This window comes from Bos taurus, chromosome 17, assembly GCF_002263795.3.
Source record: "Bos taurus isolate L1 Dominette 01449 registration number 42190680 breed Hereford chromosome 17, ARS-UCD2.0, whole genome shotgun sequence".
In the NCBI taxonomy this organism is placed as follows: domain Eukaryota; kingdom Metazoa; phylum Chordata; class Mammalia; order Artiodactyla; family Bovidae; genus Bos; species Bos taurus.
The window spans coordinates 62,067,518-62,083,654 of NC_037344.1; the positions used below are offsets into that span (position 1 = coordinate 62,067,518).

General features: G+C 40.8%; 1 protein-coding gene across 2 annotated transcripts in view; it reads left to right on the forward strand.

Annotated features, from left to right (window-relative positions):
• The first annotated feature begins 261 nt into the window (after positions 1 to 261).
• The window catches only part of NAA25 (N-alpha-acetyltransferase 25, NatB auxiliary subunit), a 66,125-nt gene continuing 50,249 nt past the window's right edge, over positions 262 to 16,137 (forward strand). The window contains exons 1-4 of one of the 2 annotated variants that reach the window (NM_001206127.2): positions 262 to 342; positions 9,825 to 9,910; positions 10,354 to 10,492; positions 14,220 to 14,338. In NM_001206127.2, the coding sequence (NP_001193056.1) occupies positions 285 to 342; positions 9,825 to 9,910; positions 10,354 to 10,492; positions 14,220 to 14,338 (402 nt within the window). In that variant the 5' untranslated portion in view covers positions 262 to 284. The remainder of the gene's footprint in view (positions 343 to 9,824; positions 9,911 to 10,353; positions 10,493 to 14,219; positions 14,339 to 16,137) is intronic. The other variant, XM_059876142.1, reaches the window with a different exon arrangement.

Here is a 16,137-nt window from a genome sequence, read left to right on the forward strand (position 1 = left end):
AAGATGAGCAGGAGCAGCCGAGCCCTGTCTTTAACCAAGTTTCCCCCCCACCCCTCCCCTCACTTTTCACCAGCAAAAGGGAGGAAAAGGAGCCACTGAAGTGACACACCTGCGGGGCGGGGGGTCGGGGATGCGGTTTGGGTGTCTGTGTTTTCCGCGCCGGCGCGTTCTGTCACAACCCCGCGACCATCGCGATAGAAGAACGAGATCGGCGCTGGCCCTTTAACAGCCCCTTCCCGGGGGCCTGCCCCGCGCGTGCGCACTGCGGTCCTGCGCTTGTCATCATGGCGACGCGGGGCCATGTGCAGGACCCTAACGACAGGCGCCTCCGACCCATTTACGGTGAGTGCCTGGGGCCAGTCTGGTCGCCAGCCGAATGCGCCGAGGGCTTCCGAAGCCGGGGCGAAGGTCCAGGAGGGGCACTGAGGGGCCAGGAGCCGAGCCGGCGGGCACAGGGGGCGGGCCGCGCGGGCCTCTAGGCCGCAGCCACGGGCCTCGCGTAAGCGCCGGCCTGGCTTTCCCGAGCCCTGAGTTGGTAGCGGCGCGGCCAGGGCGGCCGCAGGTCTGCAGAGCCGGCCTGACAGGCAGGCCCTGTGAGACACTACTCTCGCCGGGACCTGCGCTACCCGCAGGCTGCGTTGTCTATCCGCAGGTGGAAGCTGGCTCCGGCATGAGGGTGGGACACCCTTGCGTGAGGGAAAATTTCCTACTAAAGACTTTTTACTTGTGGGAGCGGGGCCTAAAGTGTTGTCTGACTAACTGTGCTTGGCGCACAGGGAGAAACAGAGGGCCAGGGAGGGGAAGGGGCTGACGCAAGGTCAACCCATGTCGAGTCAGGAGCAGGCCCGGATTTGAGGCTCCCAATACAGAGCCCTTTGGTGGAGGAACAGCTGCTCTGGGCACACGTGGGAAGCGGGGCGGCGGGGCGGGGGGGTCTTGGGTCCAAAATAGCGGTGAAGCGACTGCAATAGCTGGTGTCTAGGGGCATGCAGGGAGGGCTCTTCCTTCTTCTAGCTTCTCTGGTTTTTCCTTTGCAGCCTGCCCTCCGCGTGCTAAGTGGATCCCCTTTCATAACGCTTACCTCAACCCTCAGGCTTTAAGATCTTGGTGGCATTCTGCTCTTCCAGTTGGGAAAAATCACGTATTTGAGTAAGGGAGAAAAACCTCTTCAGTAATCGAGACGTTCTGTAATTGGACAGTGGTCCCGTTTGTATTTCCTTTCCCCTTAGATGCTTGTGTGGTCTTGGTCTAGTTCATAGTTCTAGTTCATAGTGAGGAAGGCTTCAAGGTCAGTGGTTTTTGCAAAAGGAGGCCTCGTGTTTATGGGGTAGATGTTAGTTAAATGGAGGCTTCTCCGCAAAGCTGAGATGATTTAACTTTTTTGGATGGGGGTAACTTTATGTTTCTGGTACAACTGGTAGTGCTTTTTGTAATTTGTATGATGTTTTGCTCTCGAGTCTTATTTGATTCTAGCAACAGCTTTGTTGATAATAATAATAATAATTATTATTTAACAGCAATAATAATGTGGATAGTCTGCTAATTATGTCAGTCACTTTCCTTGCCCTTTTATATTTATTATTGTTTGATCTTCACATTTTCTTCTGGGGTGGGTGGTTTTTCCCAGTCCCCTTCTCCCTTCTTCTCCCCCTCTTCTTTCCACAGATGAGGAAACTGGGGGCTTTATTGATGTGTGATTTGTCTAAGGTCACTCAGCTAACATGAAACTGGTATCTTGTTTACCCTGTGGACTGTCCTAGACTTACTCTTTTAACCACTGTGTTAGAAATCACCTTAGCTTGCGCTGAAGGCACTGATTTGCCAAAGGTCTCAAAGGTGGAGAGTGGTAGATTTCCATTTTCCCAGGGCTGTAAAGTCTTGTGTCCTCCAGTATACATTTTAAAGGGCAGAGATGAAGTAGACAAGCGTGACTTGAGGGTAAGTACTGAATCCAGAGTTCACAATTGGTAGCTCATTACTGCTTTATAGCAGCTGCTTGCAGACTTTTTTTTTTAAAGATTGAATATTTTTAAGAATCATTGGATTTCTAAAAATTGTTCTTGAGGACCAAAGATTATGTCTTTGGTGCCCCATAAATTGCTTAGAATTAATAATGTTTTGAACTATCCAATAGGAAAGCTAGTCCCTTTAACATTATTAAACATCAGGCTATGTTAACCAGATACGTAGGTCATATTAAAACTGAAGCCAGAATTATGTAGCTTTTCTTATAGTTACATGGGAAGAAGATTAGAAGATACTTTTTTTAGGAGTTCCAAGGCAATTAATATACACTGGCAGAATTAGGGAAAGAACTGCACTTCTGACTTCTGGACCTTGGGACAGCTTCTGCTTTTGTGTTTAAATACCTTAGTGCCCCTAAACCACTATTGTCCCTTGAATTTATCTCATTAGCTGACACATGAACGAGCTAATGCTTGGTGGTACTGACCCGCCAGCCCAAAGTTCAACAACACTCAGCATTGACTGAGTGCTTGTTGGTGTGCTCACTGTCCTGTTCGGGAGGTAAGATTGTTGTGAGCATAGTAGTAAACTGAAGGCCAGGGATGAACTTGCTCAGGGTTGCGGCTAGTGAATTGTGGAGCTGGAATTTGAACGTGGCCATTCTCACTGTAGAGCTCAGCCCTTACTGAGTTTGGATTCTGCAGCCCCACTGCCTTTTGTGCAACATTATTTATATACCCAAGGTTTAGGATTTTACAGCTGTGAGAAACTTTGCCTATGATCTCAGCTTTTGCTGATGCTGTTGAGGGTAGAAGCGGACAGGGTGATTAATTGTGAAATTATGGTAGGTTGAAATTCTGTTTTTGATGTCTCTGTATGTAATAGCTAGTTGTTTAGTCGAATGTTTTTAGAGTGCTTCTCTTTACTCATAAATTGGTAAGTTTGGGTATTGCAGTTTTGGTTTTTGAAAACCATCTTGAGTTTCTCAGAATGCCTACTTTATTGTTGTCTCCTTTCACTAAAATTATTTTCTTGTACTTTGTGGTTCTGAACAGATTTTGTATTCCCATGTGACGTGGTGAGCTCCAGTGCTTGCTTCTACCATTATTATTTTAAAATGTTTTTAGTAGTAAGTAGGTGTGTAGAGTTGGAAGTGATGGTCAGATATGGCACTTAATAAATTTTTATAGGATGCAGGAATTGTAAAATAAAATTAGAGAAGTTTCAAAGAAAAAATACCTCTGTGGTCTTCAGAATACACACATACTTTTATGGCATGAGATCCATTCTAATCTTTGTTACTGAGTTACAGTCTTTTTTTTTTTTTGTCTACTTATTTTTAAAATTTTATTGGGGTATAGTTGATTTACAGTGTTGTGTTTGTTTCAGGTGTACAGCAGAGTGACTCAGTGATACATGTCTAAATGCTTTTTTAGACTTTTCTCATATAGGCTGTCACAGAATGTTGAGTGGAGTTCCCCGTGCTATACAGTAGTCCTTGTTGGCTACTGACTTGCAGTCTTGCTCTAGCCTGAATCATGTGTAACCTGTTTCCTAGCTGTGTTTCCTGAATGATAATCACTTCTTTGGTGCTTTAGGACATTTCCCTTCCATGTGTGGCCAGACTCCAGGTAATTATTTTGCTATAGTTCGTTATTAAAACTTCCCAAGTCTTCACATGATTATTCTATATATTCTGAACCTTCTGTTGGGCGGTGTTAGCTCAGTGAGTCTTGTCCTGTTTCGCCCCAAGAGTGATAGGGTGTCTTGGTGAGTGAATATTATCTTTTCTTTCTGTAGAAAAGTCACTTGGCACAACCTGTAGTCTTCTGTTCTGAAATCTTGACCTTTTAAAAAGCTCTTAGACTTTGAGATTCTAAAAGCATTTTAAACTTAGAAAGACATGTTAATGCACAGAAAAGTCTTAGAAGCATGCACAGAGTAGAGGGCAGTGGGTGCGTAGGGCAAGATTACAAGACTAATAATTCTTTTCATGTTATACCTGTATGAATCACTTTTTTTTCCACTATGACTATTATTTTTATTATGTAAAAATTAACTGAAAAAAGTCCAATTTGATCACAGGAAGCCATCACTAATCATTGCTTCCTTGAATATCCTATTGTGGTCACTTTGTATGTATGTATCTCTTTCTCCCGCATTGTAAAAGGATAAGTCTGAATACCGTGTGAGAAGTAGGTTTAAAAGGGCCAGATGCAGGATGGAAGGCCATCAGTTCGAAGGCATTATTTGTTTTTAAGTTCAGCCTCACCACCCCCCATCTTGCACGTTAGGTATTTAACAAAGGCTTGTTGATTAAAAGAATGTTTCACCTACAATTTGTGTTCTTGGTAAAAGCAAGACTTGTGTTCTCAAGCATTTAGGATTTTTAAGCAAAGGACATTGTAATTTGAAAATGGAGCTTGTCTTTTTCTAAATTTGGAGCAATATCTTGAGTAGTCTCTGAAGTCCTTGTAGGAAGTGAAAACAGTTACAGGTTGTCAATTTCAGCTACTCTGGAAGGTTTAAAAGCATTTGCAAGGACACCTAATTTAAAGGCTTTCCTTTTTATTTGTGAGACTGATCCCTTTTCTATTGTCAGTATTCGTAAGTATGATTGGACTTATGATTCTTAAGGATGTTGGTCCCAGGGCCTCTCTACAGGGCCAGTAGACAGTAGGCCTGTATGTGTCGGGGCCTACTGCCGTCTGTCTGCACCTGCAGGGAAGGGGAGCTTCTGTTGGCCGTATTACCCAGGAACGGAGCTAGCTCATTCGTTCAGTAGATTTTGATAGTCTTACCAGTGGTTTAACCCAGTGTTTCCCAGATTTCTATCATTCTTTTATCCAATCTGATGATTTTAGCTATATTATAATATCATCTGTACTATTAATTACTTAATATTTTTCTCTAAGTTGACTGTTAAATTTATTTAAAAATAATTTGTATTATTGGGCTTCCCTGGAGGTTCAGTGGTAAATCATCCACCTGCCAGTTCCGGAGACGCAGGTTTAATCCCTGGGTCAGGAAGATCCACTGGAGGAGGAAATGGCAACCCACTCAAGTATTCTTGCTTGGGAAGTCCCGTGGGCAGAGGAGCCTGACAGACTGCAGTCCACAGGGTTACAGAAGAGTTGGACATGACTTAGTGACAGGGCTTCCCTGATAGCTTAGTTGGTAAAGAATGTGCCTGCAATGCAGGAAACCCTGGTTCGATTCCTGGGTTGGGAAGATCCCCTGGAGGAGGGAAAGACTACCCACTCCAGTATTCTGGCCTGAAGAATTCATGGACTGTATAGTCCGTGGTGTTGCAAAGAGTTAGACACGACTGAGTGACTTTCATTTCACTTCACTTAGTGACTGCTGCTGCTTCTGCTAAGTCGCTTCAGTTGTGTCCGACTCTGTGCAACCCCACAGACGGCAGCCCACCAGGCTCCTCCGTCCCTGGGATTCTTCAGGCAAGAACACTGGAGTGGGTTGCCATTTCCTTCTCCAATGCATGAAAGTGAAAAGTGAAAGGGAAGTCGCTCAGTCATGTCTGACTCTTAGCGATCCCGTGGACTGCAGCCTACCAGGCTCCTCTGTCCATGGGATTTTCCAGGTAAGAGTACTGGAGTGGGGTGCCATTGCCTTCTCCGCACTTAGTGACTAAACAACAACAAATCTTTATTGTTACTGTTAGTGGAAAATCTGTCACTTGCCCTGAGAAAGCAAACCATAAGAATAAGTACATACAATGAAAACAAAACAATGTTATTAAAGTCTTAAATTTTTTTTTGTTGAACCAGTGGCATGTAGGATCTTAGTTCCCTAACCAGGAATTGAACCTGTGCCCCCTGCAGTGCAAGCATAGAGTTGACCACTGGCCCGCCGGGGAAGTCCCTTGACTAGTTTCTGATAGTTGTGAAACTCTCAATCTGAGACCTGTTGCTTCTCTGTTTGAAAAAAATGGGGGGGGGGGACATTAACAAATATTAAAGAAGTGACAGGCAAATGCCAAATTGAGTATCTCCTTAATATAAAGGAAATATTAGAAGTCAGCTTTCTCACTGTGTTATCTAGTACTGCCTACAGAGATCACCTAAAAACAGAGTAGTTGGAGTGATAACTATGCTTTGAAAAACACTGCTTTTAAAAAAAAAAAAGAAGGAAAAACACTGCTTTAACCGACACATCATCTTACTTCCTATGCCCGATTTGTGGATGGCTGACTGGCTGACTCTCATTAAGGGAACCATACCAGTCCTCATGGTCAAGCCACAATTACCCTTGAGTAAGCTTTTAAAAAGACTTAAAAAAATAGACTTAGGATATCATTTTTCTTGGCCTTTTTTCACCAAATGCTACATAATTTATATTACAAAGTCAGTGATGTAAAATGGAAATAAACATTTCCCAAAGTCAGTGATGTAAAATGGAAATAAACATTTCCCAAAGACTCAGCAACCAATTAATCAGTAGGCTTCCAGGAAGGGGGAGCCTGACAGCAGGCTGAATGTGGTGGGATGTCTTAGTTAAAATTCTTTTGGGTTCAAGGAGCAGAAACCCTTTGACACAAGCTCAAGTAGAAGGAGGTTGTTTATAAACCCTTGTGGGAGCCTAGGGCAGGAATGCAGTGTTCTGGAGCCTGATGGAAACTGGAAGGCTGTCAAGATCTGAAGCTTCTTTCTCAAACACTTGTCTCTGCTGCTCTTATCTGTTTGTGTCTATTCTTTTCTCTGCTAGGTTCTTCAAGCCTTTTTTTTTTTTTAATGTGCTTACTCATCACTTATGCAGGGCCCAAATGCTGGCTGAAGATAAAGTAGGGAGAGGTTGTTTGCTTAATCAGCACTGCCCCCTATCTCCCCCCCCCCCCACCCCTGCATCTATTTTTTGATAAAGATAACTGACATTATTCTTTTATAAATGTTTCATGAATGAAGAGCCAAGAGATTACTCCCTTTTTCACTCCCCATTAACAAATTTGCATCTCCCAAGGCTCCTTCCTGGAGAAGAAATGGCAACCCACTCCAGTGTTCTTGCTTGGAGATTCCCAGGAACGGGGGAGCCTGGTGGGCTACCGTCTATGGGGTCGCACAGAGTCAGACACGACTGAAGTGACTTAGCAGCAAGGCTCCTTCCAGATGGAAATTCTGGACCTGCCCCAGATGATCTCAAACTGGAAATATTTATTGCCTTCCAAATGGAGTTCTACATAGCTTTCTGACTCTAGGTTTCAGCATTGCAGTTATAGATTACCAGGTTTACCCAGCTTGGGTCAGATGTCCACTCCATTGGGCTTCAGTTACGTGATCTAGACATGCTCATCCAATTCTACCCCTTCAGCAGAGTCTGTGGAAACCATTCCCAGGGAAGAGGGCAAGGGTACAGCATATTAATATATCAGAGCCTTGTCAACAACAGAGAGGAAAAGTTAAATATCCTTGTAGTGCTAACCTCTGGTCTGATCCGTTTACGGGGCGATCCTCAGAGCTGGGGTTTCACCAAAGATACCTATTCTTTGAGAAGGCTTCAAGATGTGGTCCATGAACCTGGAGTCTTACAGGATTGAGTCAGACATAACTTAGAACTCACTCTGCATGAGACCAACACCAGGTTATTAGAGAAGATATCATTTATTGAACTGAAACGTCTCTCAGATATTCTGTAAGGACAAATGGTGGCCTGTCGGCTGAACTAAGAATTTAAGAAAACTGGTATTAGGTATTCAGGCCAAGATTTTGTGTGCTTTTAAATTTCTGTGATTTCGCTCTACCTGAGTATTAAATCTTTGGTCTTTTTTAGATTGTGTTTCCTCCAGAGTAAGTCTTCTTAATCACTGTACCTAGCATTATTGGTGCTCATTGGTATTAAGTGCCTTGAAGAAGGACTAGAGATGAAACTCATGTGTTCATGTGGTGGTTTTTTAAAAGTTGTGGCAAAGTATTCATTGGAGAAAACTTGAAGCTGTCAGGTAAAATGATAGTGTTTCTGTTATGTGGCCTTGAGCCACCAGGGCCGAATGATTTTGAGTTGTCTTGGCCTCCTCTCTCCCCGTTGCTAACTTGGGACCTTGAGGAGCAAAGAGGGACCAGTTGTAGTGGATGGTGAACTAGCTTGTGTTCAGCCATCTTTCTGTGTTCTGAATCAGCAGCTACCGCCCTATTTCCCATTTATAACACCTCTTACTTTCAAGTTAATCAGCTTTGTTTTCCTAGAGCGGTTTTTCCTATTCACCCACACACCCCGCTCTTCTCCCGGCAGTTTCCCGTGTTACTAACATTTGCACTGGTGTGCGTTTGCTACAGTTGCTGAGCCAATGTAATGTGTTATTGTTAACTCCCTAGTTTACTAGTTTACATTAGAGTTCATTCTGTATGTTGCACTTTCTGTGGGTTTTGACAAATGAAAAATTGACACATGCCGTCATTACAGCATCATATAGCTTCACTGCACTGAAAAATCCCTGCTCTCTGATTATTCATCCTTCCCTCGGCTCCTGGCATCCACCGACTGTTCCACTGTGCCTATAATTTTTGCCTTTCTCAGACTGTTATATGCTTGGAATCATATAGTATGTCGTTTTGTCATATTGCCTTCATTCTCTTGGCAGTGTGCATTTAAGAGTCCTCTGTTTTTTTTCTTTGACTTGCTAGCTTATTTGTTTTTATCACTGAATAATATTTCATTGGATGGATGGATGTACCACAGTTTTTTTATCCATTTGCCTACCAAAGGACACTTTGGTTCCTTCCAGGTTGTGGCAATTACGTACAAAGTTGCTGTAAACATTTATGTGCGGATTTTTGTGTGAAAGTAAGTTTTCATCTCATTTGGGTAGATAACAAGGAGCTGGATCGTATGGTTAGAGTATGTTTAGTTTTTTAAGAAACAGCCTGTCTTCCAAGGTGGCAGTGCCATTTTTGCGTTCCCACCGACAGCCAATAAGAGTTGCTTTTGTTCCCTGTCCTCACCAGCATTTGGTCCATAGATTAACTTGAGTTGTTGGCATTTTGTCTGTTCCCCTGCTGATTTGGGACCTCGATGAGCCAAGAGGGACCTGGTGGTAGTAGTAGGCTGTAGCCTGGTCAGCGTTCAGTCATCTTCCTGTATATAGAATTCACATCTACCACTGTTGCCCATTTAACACACTTCTCATTTTCTTTTAGATCCTCTCATTTGGAAATTAATCTTTGCTTTTATTCTACTTTTGAATAATAATTGATTGCTTTTCTTCCTTAACAAAATTTTATAGCAAGTCTCCATATTCCTCGAGTTTGGGAATGGATGCATAGGTTAGGGAACTTAGAAGGCAATTTTTCTTCAAAGTCAGTGCTAGTTTCTCTTTCAACTAATGTATATGAAAGAACTGTTTTTCCTACCTTGTCTACTCCTAATATTGTTGGATTTAATTTGCCACCCCTGTTACTGTCTCTCTTTTTTTCCCCCAGCAAATTATTCTTAACTCTGTGGCATAATAAGTACACAGTACACATTTTATTGAGGGAATGTGGTCCATTTGGTAGATTTGAAGTTTGAGTATAATAAACTGTTTTTTTAGATATTTTAATTTTTGTGTGACTAAATCCATTTGTTTGGCATAGGTAAAAATATTAGTGTTATCTGTCATCTAAATATATTTGGTCTTGAGTCTTCATTAAGGACTAGTATAACTGGATTATATTGCTTTTGGATGAGAAATGACTATAACAAAATATAAGATTGGGTTCTGGACCATCCTGGCTGTTTAGAGTTCATATCACTCCGTGATATTTTTAAATACCATATTAGGACACTTTTTGAAATATCTGATACTAGCCTATGCATTTTTCATATTTGTTGTTGAAGGAATATAATGACCCTAACTTCTGTTTTCATAGATTATCTTGATAATGGTAATAATAAAATGGCAATTCAGCAAGCAGATAAGTTGTTGAAAAAGCATAAAGATCTTCATTGTGCTAAGGTACGTTCATTTGCCTTCGAGTTACTTATATTTGGTGGGTTATATATTGTAATCTTTAAAGGGAAAGGTGTTTCATTAATCTCTTTAGTGCCTGTGTTTTTCAGAGTATTTCTTAGGCCATATATTTTCCTGATCCCTTAAATGCCATAAATAGTATTTAATTAAAAGCTCACTGCTTTTTTCTTTGGACATGACTCCTCTAATTTAATTATTCTGTTTTCACAGGGTCCCTTTAAGGGATGTTGTACGTTTTTTTTGTTTTGCTTTGTGCATTCTTAATATGACTGAAATAGGAAAGAATCTTTATTTGCTGATATTTTTAGTAAAATAGTTGATTTGCAACATAGGCATATCTTATAATTTACCTTGTGCTTTCAAATTGCCTTTCTTTGGTTCACATTTCCTTTTCTGTCCTTTAAAAGCAGTTTTGTCTTTTCTCTCAGGTGTTAAAGGCAATTGGTTTACAGAGAACTGGAAAGCAAGAGGAAGCTTTCATCTTGGCACAGGAGGTGGCCGCTCTTGAACCCACAGATGACAACTCGCTGCAGGCACTGACTATTCTTTACCGGGAGATGCACCGACGTACGTTTCTTTCTTTCCACTGTTTTTAAAACTGTGCTTCATTTTTTGGCTCTTTCTGGTTGACTTCTGTATTTGTCTAATTTACTTACCACTTGTGATTTGATGGATGACAGCAAGTAAACTAATGCGTTGATCATGGCCTGCAAAGGCTGTGGACAGAGTGGCTATTTTGCTCATATTAGGATCCTTGAATTGGAATGAGGACTTGAATTTTATTTATGACATTTTTATTTGCTAAATGAAAGAGTTGCTTTTTCCGCACTTTAAAAAACATATATTTCTGGCTGTGCTGGGTCTTCGTTGCTGCTTCGCTGGCCCTTCTCCAGTTGGGGTGGACGGGGACCGCTCTCTGGTGCAGTGCGCGGGCTTCTCACTGTGGTGGCTTCTCTCGTTGCAGAGCACAGGCTTCAGTACTGCAGCTCCCGGGCTCTAGAGCACAGGCTCGAGCATGTGGCACATGGGCTTAGTTGTTTTGAGGCATGTGGGGTCTTCCCGGATCAGGGGTCAAACCTGGGTCTCCTTATTGGCAGCTAGATTCTTCACCACTGAACCACCAGGGAAGCCCCTTTTCCCACTTCTTATTATGGAAAATTTCAAACATAGAAACAGAATAACATAATAAACCCCAGTGTGCCCATTACTCACCTTCAGCAATTATTGACACATGGTCAGTTTTAATCTATACCCCTCTGCCTGCCAGATTATTTCTGATGATATCCTAGGTAGCGTACAGTTTCATCTGTAGATAAAGTTTTTCCTTGTTGATTTCTTAAATGTTCTGTTATGAGATACATATCTTTAATAATACATGTTATAGAAGAGTATGTTTTATGTAACACACTAGAACATTTGATGTGAGGTAAATGAACATTCATAAACCTACCACCCAGCTTAAGAAATCGAGCATTATTAGTATAGGCATACCTTGGATATATCCTGGGTTTGGTTTCACATTAGAGTGAATATTGCAATAAAGTGAGTCACATGAATTTTTTCCCCAGTTCTCTCAACCTTGATGGAATTAAAGAGAGTTAGGGTCTTCTTCTGGGTTAGGCTTTGGCTTAAAGGAATATCATGGCTGGTTTGATTGTCTACCCAGATCACTAAAACCATGTCAGCAATAAGGCTGTTTGACTTTCTTATCATGTATATGTTCACTGGAATAATACTTTTTTTTAGGGGAGGGCTGCACCTCTTGGCTTGTGGGATCTGATTCCCCATCCAGGGAATTCCCTGGAGTAGTACTTTTAATTTCCTTCAAGAACTTTTCTGTGCATTTACAACTTGGCTAACTGGCACAGGAGGCCTACCTTTCAGCCTGTCTTGGCTTTCTACATGCCTTTCTCACTAAGCTTAGTCATTTCTAGCTTTTGATTTAAAGTGCCAGTCATGTGACTCTTCCTTTCACTAGAGGCTGTTGTAGGGTTATTAACTGGCCTCATTTCAATATTGTGTCTAAAAGAATAGGGAGGCCTGAGGAGAGGGAGATAGATAGGAACAGCTAGATAATGGAGCAGTCAGAACACAACAAACATTTGTTGATTAAGTTCAAGGTCTTATATGGGTATGATTTGTGGTGCTCTCAAACAATTCCAGTAGTAACTTCAAAGGCCACTGGTTGAACTTGCCTAGTTGTCCAGTGGTTAAGAATCTGTCTGCCAATGCATGGGTCGCAAGTTTGATCCTTGGTTTGGGAAGATTCCACATGCTGCGGGCAACTAAGCTTGTGTGCCTTAGAGCTGGTGCTTTGCAATTGGAGAAGCCACCACAAAGAGGAGCCCATGAACCGCAACTAGAGAGGAGCTCTCACTCCCCACTACTAAAGAAAGCCCATGATCAGCAACAAAGACCCAGCACAGCCAAATAAATGAATAGATTTAAAAAAATTCACTGGTCATAAATCACCATAACTTTATAATAACGAAAAAGTTTGAAATATTGTAAGAATTACCAAAAATGTAACACAGTGACACAAAGGGAGCAAATGCTGTTGGAAAAATGATAGATTTGTTTAGACACAGGGTTGCCGCAAAACCCTCAATGTGTAAAACACACAGTATCTGCAAATCACAGTAAAGGGAAGTGCAATAAAAAAATGAGGCATGCCTGCGATTAGAGGACTTCCTGTCTGTCCTTTGTCAATCTCATTTCCCCTTTAACTTTGTAAGAGGGATTTGCTATCCAGAATATTTTTTTAAATTCTCTTGCTTTTCTTTAAAAATATTTTCACATTTGTTTTTCTAAGCAATACATTGTTAGTTTTGCTTATTCTTGGACTTAATGTAAATGGCCTCATACTGTACATCTTCTGTAACTTGCACTTTTCACCTAATATCCAAGTGCTTGTAGTTAATTCACGCTCTCTGCCACAAAATACTTTTTTGGGTGAGTACACTAGAATCTAGGAATGGAGGTGTTAGGCCATAGGGTGTAGGTTCAGCTTAAAGATAAACATGATGTCAGCTTGCTTCTAAATTTACCCTCCCTCTAGCAGTGTATAAGAGTTCTAGTTGCTTCACATCTTTGTCATTGGTGTTCTTAGACTTAAAATTTTTTTGCCATCAAACCATCATGTTGTGCTCCTAAAAATATACAGTTTTTGTCAATTATTTTTCAGTAAAACTGGAAAAAAAACAATTTTTTTGCCAACCTAGCAGGCAGAAAATGTTATTTTATAGTTTAGTTTTGTTTTTCATTCTTATAAAAGATTAAAACGTAAGAATTGAGGTATATCTGATTATTTAGGAATTATGTCAGTTTAGTGCTATGAATTCTCTCCTAGCGTTAAAAAAAAAAAATTATCCTACAAGTATTGGTTGAAAGTTTTTCTATGACAAGTAGTGTACTAGAATCATAAAGGAAAGGTATTCTTTCTGCTTTCATGTTACTCATAGTTTATAAGGAAAAATAGATTAATAGATAGTATATTACATTATATATTAATACATTGTATAAGAAAGTTATTTAAAAGATTTAAAAGTGGCAGAAGGAAGCAGTGATCAAACTGAGGTGGAGGAGCAGAGATGGTGTCAGGAAGGGATTACATTTGAACTTGCATAGTTTCTGGCAGCGTGCATGGATGTGCGTGTGCTACGTCTTCTCTGACTCTTTATGACCCCATCAACTGTAGCCCCCCAGGCTCCTCTGTCCATGGAATTTTCCAGGCAACAGTACTGGAGCAGGTTGCCATTTGCTTCTCCAGAGGATCTTCCCTACCCAGGGATCAAACACACATCTCCTGCCTTGGCAAGTGGATTCTTTACTGCTGTGCCCCCTGGGAAGCCCTGTTCCTGGCAAGAGGGGATTACATTTGAACTGGGTCTTAGGTGATGTTCTCTCAGTAGAAAAGAGAGGAAAGGGGAATCCAGGCAGGGGAAACAATGTGAATTCATGGAGATACGATACAGCACAGGGAATCTCGTGGAACTACAGATATTTTGATGTAGCTGGAGCATAAAGTGTCAGGCGGAAGGAATTTGGAAGAAGACAGAAAGGCTAGATAGATCCTGGAGAGTCTTATATGTTGTAAATGTCATTGGGGGCTGACCTAGTCCATTCTTTATTGAAAACACCTGAGCAAGGGAAGAGTAATGATCAGGTGAGGCAAAGCAGATAGTTCTTCTTCTTTAATGATAGGAGACATCTGTTTCCTCCAAATAGGAAAAAAACATTACTGCTAAGATTTGTTAGACATCAGTAATTAAAATCCTGTTTCTCTTTGTCTTAGCGGAGTTAGTCACAAAACTTTATGAGGCAGCTGTGAAGAAAGTTCCCAATAGTGAGGAATATCACTCTCACCTCTTCATGGCCTATGCCAGAGTGGGCGAATACAAGAAAATGCAACAGGTAACTTGATACCCAAGCCTCCTGGGCTGTGGGATTTTCACGGAAAGCCTTTTTGCTGTGGTTTAACTGCACTTGTGTACGTGTGTGTGTCTGCACGTGTATGCTTGCATACATGTATAGGAGTCAGTCTATGTATTTGTGTGTGTGGATCAACCAGATATTTGTGTGTTTTAAAGATGAACCAACTATTCAGATTCTTTAACTGATTTATTTGGGAAACGTGATTGTTCTTTTGTGGCCTAATGTATGTTTTGTTTGCTTCTAGTAAGAACAATCTAAAGGACAACCTTTAGATTGTCCCACTGCATCAGCTCTCTGGTATATTTTCAGAAAATGGGCAGAAATCCCAGAGCAATAACTGAACAGACTAGAAAAATTAGCTTTAAAAGTTTACATCTATTTTGTAAATTCAACTGTGTATATAGCCTGCTAAGATTTTTAAATCCACAGGCGGGGTAACAAATCCCTGTTGCTTGGGATGTGTTTTTTTTTCCCCCTGGATGTAGCTTCTCCTTTTCTGCTAGTTAGCACATTTTTCGTGTTCCTTGTATACGTATGAAGGTGCCTCATTTGGATACATTGGGGCTGATACGTGAGTAAAACTGGCATCCCAGAGAAATGAAATTTGCCCAGTTAAGCTCATAAAAGGTTATGATGTCAAGCTAGAATTTTTTAAAGAAATGCTTTGTGGATATAATATGTTTTGAAGGCAGATATTTCCTACTTGGGTTTTTATTTGGTCTTATTTACTTGAAATATCAGGCTTCCCAAGTGGCTCGGTGGTAAAGAACCTGCCTGCCAATGCAGGATCTCCTGCAGGAGACGCTGGTTTGATCCCTGGTCAGGAAGATCCTCTGGAGAAGGAAATGGCAACCCACTTCAGTATTCTTGCCTGGAGAATCCCATAGACAGAAGAGCCTGGTGGACTATAGTCCATGGGGTTGCAAAAGAGCTGGACACAACCCGAGCAACTAACACTTTCACTTGAAGTATCAAACTGTAACACTAGATTAACAGGGAAGATACTGTATTAAGATACATCCTTTAAATATCTATCTTTATATTCACCTTGGCAAGTTTTTAACCTGGAAGAATTTTGGGGGGCCCAAATATAATTCTTTGAAGAAATTTTATCATTTTTATTTATTGTTGGACTATATTCTCAGGAAAAGTATTCAGAAATTATAATTTTTCTTCTGTTGTAAAATGGGTGTATTTTTAAAATTGGTAACACTAACATATACATGTAAATCTTAGTATCATTTTTACTTCTAGGAATATGTTTTAAGTAAAGCATATTAAATATACATTAATATGGATGCAGATAAAGAAATTACAGTTCACCTATGTGGTAGAAAAACTGCAACACCTCATTCTCACTTCCTGCACCCATGCGTGGTAATGTGTGTCTTTATTTGTTCACATAGAAAGATATCCCAGTAGTGATTGAAGAGAGCAGGTTGTAAAATGGCCTTCTCCCACTCCTCTCCCATCCACCTCTCCTTAATAAAAGATATTAGATGTATGTACTGAAATATTGCCAGGGTATAGGGCTGTGGATACTTTCCAACTTACTTTCTGTTCTTTGTTTTTTTAAAAAGCTTTTGTTAATTTTATGATCCCACAAAATACATTTTTGAAATATATATTTTATAAAATATAAATACATAAAATAAAAAGTAGAAGTTCATGCAATGGCAATATTAAGGTAAATTTTGAGAAAAGGAAAAATAATCTGCCACTTGATCATCTTTTATTTGTGTACGGTTTAACTTGTTGCCAGAGATATGTATAATTTT